This window comes from Spodoptera frugiperda, chromosome 26, assembly GCF_023101765.2.
Source record: "Spodoptera frugiperda isolate SF20-4 chromosome 26, AGI-APGP_CSIRO_Sfru_2.0, whole genome shotgun sequence".
Classification (NCBI taxonomy): Eukaryota; Metazoa; Arthropoda; class Insecta; order Lepidoptera; family Noctuidae; genus Spodoptera; species Spodoptera frugiperda.
In genome coordinates, this window is record NC_064237.1 from 4,393,735 (window position 1) to 4,402,640 (window position 8,906).

The 8,906-nt window shown below is 35.5% G+C and overlaps 1 protein-coding gene across 1 annotated transcript; it reads right to left on the reverse strand.

The window, feature by feature from the left end:
* Nucleotides 1-2,550: 2,550 nt before the first annotated feature.
* On the reverse strand, nt 2,551-6,877 carry LOC118263987 (pupal cuticle protein 20). The gene is made up of 4 exons (XM_035576284.2): nt 6,772-6,877; nt 5,742-5,893; nt 4,333-4,578; nt 2,551-2,848 (listed from the first exon to the last, which is right to left on the reverse strand). The coding sequence occupies exons 1-4, from the start codon at nt 6,781-6,783 to the stop codon at nt 2,809-2,811; spliced, it is 450 nt and encodes a 149-aa protein (XP_035432177.1). The 5' UTR covers nt 6,784-6,877; the 3' UTR covers nt 2,551-2,808.
* Nucleotides 6,878-8,906: the final 2,029 nt, after the last annotated feature.

Genomic DNA, 8,906 nt, shown 5'->3' on the forward strand with positions numbered 1-8,906 from the left:
CACGGGCACATATTTTATAGAACGCCCATTAGTCATTAACTATGTATTACAGACACCTGTCACAATAGCAGATTGCTTGCCATTAATAACACCCAAATCAAATTCCAGACTTAACGCATGGACTAGCGGGTTACCGAAACTCCAGTTGGAAGTAAGAACAAGTTGATATTTAGTCTATAAAAATGTGTGACAGTCTCTCTCTCCTCACCCAAGACGGGAAACTCATTGAATGATTTTCCTCACAAAAAAAGACTTCTTACCTCGTCCGGTGGTTGCACTTATGACCACCACCTTACCAACGAAAATATGTACGATAGCAAATAACGTATAAAGGATTTTCATCGTAAATTAAAACCAGTAGCGATACCAAAATCGTATCATACTTCTACTTCATCACTAATTTACCGATGAATTTATAATAGTTTAAGGCAGTTTGGTCTACAATCCCTTTAAACTTTGGACTATTCTCTTCAAGTCCAAGTATGAAAGCAGAATCTGGCCAAAGGTACCGTCGCCGAAGTATTCTCTAAACGATCATTCTGAACATATTACGATAATACACCAGACAACCAACAGGTGGCAGCTGGGTCATTGTACGAGGTAAAGCACAAAATATGTATCTACATATTATTATATTGACACGTGTGGTGCTTTTCGTTACTATAAGGTGTTAAAAGAATATTGTTGTTCAAATAAAGGATTTAGGCACTTATAATATTACTCGTATTTATAGTCTGGTTTCCCTTAAATCTTTCACCTTTTACTAAATAAATCCGTGGAAAGGAACACTGAGCACGGAGTCTGGAATTGTTCCCAGTACATGGCAATAGGACCACCACCTATTACACGGGACTTTTAATAACACAAGTGGTGAAAAGTGGGTGTACATTGTATAGCGGCATTAAGTGCAGTAATTTGCACCTCTGCCGGCCCATTCAGTGATAAAAGGTGTGACGTTACATGATATTATATTATTTATACGTATGTACATTTATGTGAGGTGTTTATTTAAAACATTTTCCTTCAACCCTGCTCACACTTCTCCAAAATTATGACACAAAAAGCTTAGCCTTTTTTCATACCCACGTATGTTACATCAGAATTTGAAGTCTTTAAATCTTTCATTCACATTTATGCAGTTTCATTTTGAAAATTCTCGGATCTCGTGCCAAAGGTAGTGACTTTCGTTTTGCATTGGAAACTTTTAATGGCCGCCCAACGTCAAGTGTATCTTTTTAATAGAGAGCAACTTGTGTGGCTTTTCAACACGTCGACTGCAAAGTGTGACAATTATAGCGACAAAGTCACTATTCCGCTTTTAGAATGAAAATTGTGATAAAATGGGATACGATATTACGACTAGATTTTCTTGAAAGTTGTGTGCTTTGTAATTATGTAATGCCATAGGTACATAGATGGTATAAATCACACTTCACTCTAATATTATAAATGTAAAAGTTTGTTTGTTTGGATGTTTGCCCTTCAATCACGCTGAAACTGATAAACGAATTATGATGAATTTTGGTATACAAACAGGGTATGAGCTGACTTGGGTACATAGGATACTGTGGGTCCATAGGAACATTGGCGAATTGACTGATAGAAGCTAGTATATGTATAAATTAGAATTCGTGGGATAAGTAACAGATATCTATTTAAACTCTTGTAGAATGAATAAAAAATCAATATATTGACATAAGTTATGATATAATATCGTGATTGTTCCCCACCCCAATCTCCTTACTCTTAATCCCCGATCCCAATCTTCAAATCTCTAACACCTTTAAGGCAGATAACGCACTTGTAACTCCCAGGTGCCCATAGATGGCGCCAACTGCTTAGTGATTAATGTCAGAGGATCCGTCTGCTCCTTTGCTGCTAATCCGATGAAAAAATGTCAGCATACCATACTTAGTCTTTACTATTCACTTCTCCAGCTAGCACTTAAATGCTATTTGTCCAGAAAGGCTGGAACTGTATGAAAACAATCACACTACCTAACATGTCTATGACCAACACAGCAAATTGTTACAAAGAGACCTAAAGTTGACTATACACGTGGGTTTGACCTAAAGTGGCCTATACACAAAGGTCAGTTAACGTAGGAGTAGCTTTGTAAACTGGTTGTCGGGAATCAATGGAAATGTTTCGTACAGATTTATCCTTTATATCTTCAAAGAGAAAATGGTTTTAGTTCAGTTGATATTTTCATGTTGTATCGCAATGCAAGTGGTCTAATTTGCGTAGGCGTATACTACCCTTGTTGTTTGTCTATTTAGTGTATTTACTACCTAGTAAGCATTTGGTTTGATTCATCAAGAAGAAAATAAAGAAGGGAAAATATTATAAGAGAGGCCTTTGTTCAACAGGGGACATCTCTCGGCTGATGAAGATGATGAAAAAAGAATTCGGAGTGCCAAATCCTCGATTTCTCACAGTCGACTGACAGCTTAAAAACTGAGTCTAAGAACTATTTTAATCCTTTCAGCCATCGTTTTTCTAAACTCAAACTTATAATAATAATAAAGTTATTAAAAAACACAATAAATCACTTCAGAGCATCACATTCTTTATTAAAAAATATACATCTGATACATTAAAATAACAGTTACATAAAATACAGTGTTTAATAAATAGCAACATTGTTATAACTGTTCGTTACTTCGATATCACAGTCCATGAGAGGTACGGGATAAGAACAATAAGGCTTATGGATTTGTGCCATGACGTTAATTGAACCTTATGGTTAGAGTCAATAAGGCTTATTGTTCCTTATGCTAAGGGATATTTTTCAGTGCACTTCCAGTATTAGTAGTAGTTGCGTCCGCCGTTGAAGGATCCCGCGTCACTGAAATTTTAATAACAGAACATTAGATCTATTTATTAATCTATATCAGGTAATGTATGGAAACAATCTATGGAAAACGTAACAAAGATCGAAAGCTCTATTTCTGGATAAATAAAACTAGTTCATCACTTCATTTCATTATATGACACACGTATCATATGAAATACAAAAAAAAAACACTGTACGTATATATTTTTATTATATCCCTTAAAAGATCCAATTTTTTAAACTATAGCTGATTATCCTATTTACTTCAATTCGGGAAAGACATTTTTCACTGACCTACCTCAACCCTCACAATGTTATCCAAACATCGACCGATAGATGCAACTGTTACTTCTAAGCTTCTTTATGCCAGACTTCATTAACTAACCTGACCGATTTTGTCTACTATAAAAGTACTCGTAGATCCATACATATACATAGGATATAGAAACTATTAAATTTAATGTAGGTAGTAGGTAAAGACGAAGGATTAAAGAAACCAAGTGCGGATTCGAAACCTACCACCGGCAAGTAGCAATGTGACTTTTTCCAAGTTACATAATATACTTTCTAAGATTATTTAGACACCACTAAAAAAACGGCATAGGTGAGGAAACCTCGGCTTTTAATTTCAAATTATAAGTTTGAAATCGTCAACCCGCATTGAGCAAGCGTAGTGATTAATGCTCAGCAATATTCGTGTGAGAAGAGGCCTTTGGTCAGCAGGCGCCACTTATAGACTGTTGATGTGCTATGTGAGGTTAAAGCTAGTCATCATTAGCTATTTTTGAAAATTAATTAGGCTTTACTGTATCTATAACAATGCATGTATGGTAATGCCGATTCGCTATGTATCAATAGGTGATAAAACACCAAACAGGGTGTTATAGTGAATATTTCAGATATCGTTTCTATTTTTTATTGCAAACTTACTACTCTTGTTAACAGCCCTGTCCAATATACAATGTGATAGGAGTGAGACTTCTAACCCGTTAAGGCTGAGTACTACATCTAATTTTATCGACAAAAAAAAATGATATGGGGGTTGAACCCCTAATTGAAAATATTGAAAAATTGTGATTTTTTCGGTAAAAATAATTCACAAATGATTTTTTTCTCACCAAAACATTATCAAACATATGAAAAAAGTAATGAATTAGTTAGCCAAGGTTATTAGCTACCGTTTGTCGTTTCTTTTTGTTTCTACGACGCATACAACCTTTGATATAAAAAAGTAAAAAAAATATTAAAATAGCCATAACTTTTAGGGGAGGGGATTCGACCCCTTCGACCCCCGACTTTTGTCGATAAAATTAGATGTAGAACTCAGCCTTAACGGGTTAGAAGTCTCAACCCTATCACATTGTATACGATTACTCAACTAATTTCAATCATTCAAGTAAAATGTGCGTACAATTAGGGTTACCTATCAATATCAATAAATGAATACAAACTGATGAAGATGATGAGAATTAAAAAAGATAAGAATAACTACTCACGATGAAGGATGCTGCCTGTTGAACTCAATGGAGCGGAGGATGGCTTCTGGGATCGGAGGTGGGGTAGGGATGTGGGAGCCGACGGGGTGGAAGCCGTTCTCGTCAGCAGTGTAGGTGAGGGACACCTGCTGGCCGTCAGGGGTTCTGAACGAGAAACCTCCCTCAGCCGTCACTGCGGGACCTTCTGAGCCTTGGGCACGAGGTGACCCGCTCTCGTGGGCTGATGTTCCTTCAGGGGTGTCATAGCTGGAATGACAACAGTCATGAATGAGTAACTGTGCGTTTCTGATACAATATTGAAATATCCTCGTCCTAAAAGCGTGTTGCAACAAATTACTACAATTTTTAATAAGGCCCCAACCGAGCCCACGTACCTACTACCTATACCTAATGATAAGCAATAGTTCAACTACAAAGACATTTTTTGTTTAATAATCATATACAACAAGTCTATATACTATGTACTTTCTACAGGTTAAACACTGCAAGCACTTCATAACAAAAAGATCAGTCACACGGGGTGCGCTAGAATTCTAATGACTACGTATAAGTTATAAGTTTCCCACGAACACATCGGAATGCTATCTATATCTGCAATTATCGAGATGCATCAGTCAGAAACGGTAAATTACGAATAGTAACTGACAGCGCAACGACTACGACTATAAATATGTTAACAAGGAACCCTATGTACTTACTTATAACAAGTACCTAATTATTTTATTTATTTTACTCTTTATGCACATGAATGTGTACGTAGGTGGGCTTAATGCCGTAGGCATTTTCTACCAGCCAAACCTTTAGGTGAGTAATTTTTTTTTTAAACGTTGCCCCACATTAGGATTTTCTCCTGTGTCGTGGGTGCGTTTACAAACATACAAGTTCACATGCACATGACACCCAGACCCGAAACAACAATTTGTGGATCACACAAAGAGTTGCTCCGTGCGGGAATCGAACCCGCTATCCGTTGCGCGGCAGCCAGTTGCCCAGCCACCACACCAACCGTGCAGTCAAGTTAAATAGCAGTCAATTAGTTACTAAGTTAATGGTGACTGTCAATCTACAAAAGTATTTATTGAATTAGTTGTCTGTAGTCATAGGTAAGGTTGATTTACTTCTTACCATACCATATTGAAACCAGTCACGAAAAATACAATTTTTATCTGCTATTCTCGACCCAGACCATCTCTTTCGTGGATAAATCCAATTAATCATAGCATACTCCCTCCTACTTCCTAAAAGGAAATGAAAGATCCACTTCACCGTCATGTCCTTCATCAGAATAAACCAGTCACCCATCGTAAACTACGTCCATTGAGTAAGCAACTTCCTTTTAAACTGTTTGACCCTTTTGAACTGAAATAAACATAATTGTAATAATTGAAACAATTACATCTTGACATTACCTGAAGCGATAGTTCCCATCGCCGTTGTTAACATTTTCGTAGTGGTAGGGCGTGGCATCGAATCCTGCGCGCCCGCCGGCGTAGCCTGAAGGTACCAGGTGGTCTAAACGAGCGGCGCCTACGCATCCCACCACAGCTATACACACGAACAACTGAAACATTTTGTTTGGGGTAGTTAGTGAAAGTTTCATAACATTCTTTGTATTTAGGTATATATTTTTTTTTATAATAATCTTTTTAATGTTTTCTAAAGGATTACCTAGACTTATTGCAAATTCAGGGTTTGCTCTTATTGTTTTCTTTTTTAGCAATGTTGTAAAACTTATTCTAATTATTTTTCTGATAAGTCATTAAGCGTACAGACGCTTCACGGTTTTGAATGATATAATGGCCAGTTATAGTTATAATATAGGGTACAAGTAAGGAAGCTATGAATAAATTAGAACTAAATAGAACAATAAATTAATGTCCTATCCCCAAGTGGCCCCAATTCGTGGTGACAGTAGGAAACATAGATATTAATAACTTGTGTGAAGTCCACTAAAGGTATAAGTTATAGCAACTTGATTAATCACCCCAATTTGTCATTGCTGGAATTAGAATATAAAGCATCAATTAGTATGCACTACTAAACTAATAGCTATTTTAAATTAAAATTTTTCACGTTCATTTCACACTTTCTATCTGATAATTGGTCATTAACTAAATCTGTCTAATGAATTAGGTTTAGCTTATTTTCTATAGTGACTTATGTCACTGTAGAAAATTCGAGTTGGTTTATAAAAGTAATCCGTTGCATTGGCGCAGAATCTTTTACCAAAAATGGTATTAAGCGCCAAAGCCTTGAAATATTACAGAGCAATTTTGACATCCAAAAAAGTCCTAGTTTAGTATAATTTAGCTCGCCCATCATCAGATAGCTGCAGAAGGATGTTCCTTATCAGGGGTCAAAAGTTAAAGCGGCGAATACCTTACAAGGTTTTACAGACGAAAAGCTCGTAACAAAAGCGTTGATAAAACAATTCCTTACCAGTTTCGTCATAGTGAGAGATGGTTTCTGTCGATATTGTCTACACCGGTGCTAGACTTGGAATACGGATCGCAGGGATGTTCACGTTTTATATCTGCGTAGTTTGCCCTTTCCGCAGGTTGCCTCACCTTGCTCGTATTGTTGTTTAGGCGGGCCCGGCGCAAATTACGAGAGGTCAGCTATGCGCTATGTGCTATGTATGATCTATGTAACTTGTCATGTTTATCGACGGCGCATGCCACAGAATTTTGAAAGGAACGACACTTAAATTGACTAAAATAGAGAATGCTTAATTACATTGCTTTGTAGCAACAAATTACATTACTTCTTAGCAACAAAGCAATGTAATTAAGTATTCTCGAATTCTCTAACATTATGCTGTATAACATTACGCTGTCCAAACAATAACGGACTTACATTCATACCATGCACAAAATTAAAACTATCAGATTTTTAAACAACGAATGTAGTTCGTACTTCAGTTTAAAGAAATGGTTGGACAGGTTGTCTTCCTATTCGAAATAATCAACCTTCCGGAATTAGTCAGTAGTTCTTTCTATCTAAGAAATACAATTACCTAATTAATGAAAATACATAAAAAAATGTATAGTGCTAGACCACAAATTGTTTAAATATTACATTAGTTGTACCGCTAGTCAGTGGTGAAGTCAGGTTACTCCTATATATCATCTCTTTCATCATCATCATCATCATCATCAGCCGGAAGACATCCACTGTTGAACAAAGGCCCTCTTCATCTCCTTAGGTCATCTCTATTATACTAACAATTGCTTAAGATCAAATAGTATATTTAGAATAGTGTCAGTAAGCTCCAAAATGAATGAACGTTTGTCGTTAATACGATTGTCGCAACAAGAGACACATGCAATATCGTAAATCCGTAGCCATAACTTCCGATATCAAATATGATTTAATATTATTATCTGTACCTTGAACAAACCGATGAATGACGACTGTATTATATATTTACTTTCGCAAAGTAAATATCATGTCAAGACAATTCCCTCGTAAAGTTTTCTTATTATATCTTACAATTTATGGTCTTGTATAAGTGTTTCTACTAATGGAAACACTGAATAAAGATTTTAACTAAATTATTTGTATGACTAGATGATTTAACTCGTTTAAAAAAAAAAAATATAACTACACTTTATTTTTCTTTACGAGAAACGATATTTATATTTCCACCTAAAGAAACATACTTTTTTACGATACGCGAAATTTTATAGTTTGCTTCCAATTTTAATATGATAAAAGTTAAAGAAGAACGTAAAATTTAACTCAACAACCTCACATTGTTTCTATCTACTCAATCGACATCCAAAATAGCTTATTTTTGTATGTCTAAATCATAATCTAAATCATCACGTCGACCCATTAAATGTAAAAAAAGGCTAAATCAAATGACAATTAGGCCACGACGCGGCGAATTTATGCATTCGTCAAATAACAATAGACGGTCTACAAATGACAAATGCTTGCATCTTGCTTAGAAACAATGAAAACTGTCGACGAAGCGGCAACAACGCATCGTGGACAGTGGGCCTTACTGCTAGTTTATCATATTTTGTTCATTTTCAATTTACTTCAACCCCTACTACTATTTACTAAATAATTTTACTACGTACACAGTACATGCATACCTCGTATGTTTACAAATAATTTTCCTGTTTGAAATTATCCAAATTTAATGTAATTTTTATCTTTTACACGGAACAGATAACGGGATACATTGTTAGGATTTAGATAGCATACGTGTAATTAGCTCGAGTGCTTTATCTAGACTCCATGTCAAAAATCTAGAATATTCAAAATGTATTTCCATTAGGATTATACTATCACTGACATTAGTAACTAATTGGTGTAGATACCACACTGCTGTTGTTATGATTAGAACATTGACCCAGGTTTGGAAGTACTCTATGGTAGCATTTTACTGATATAAATTATGATAATAAAACGCAAAGCAAAGCTTTTAAAATAAATGATTTTGCCATTTCTGTTATACATGTAAAAGCGATCACTTTCGTGTATATTTAGAAATTATAAAACGAATAAAAAAGATTAACAGCAGACGTAAAACTCTTCTACGATTGACGATATTTTGAGTGAAG

Bases quoted from the DNA above. Each gene is read 5' to 3' on its own strand.
- LOC118263987 (XM_035576284.2), bottom strand. The intron at 4,579-5,741 runs GTAATGTCAAGA...TTGTCATTCCAG, and splicing joins GATGGGAACTATCGCTTCAG to CTATGACACCCCTGAAGGAA. The intron at 2,849-4,332 runs GTGAGTAGTTAT...TTAAAATTTCAG, and splicing joins AACAGGCAGCATCCTTCATC to TGACGCGGGATCCTTCAACG.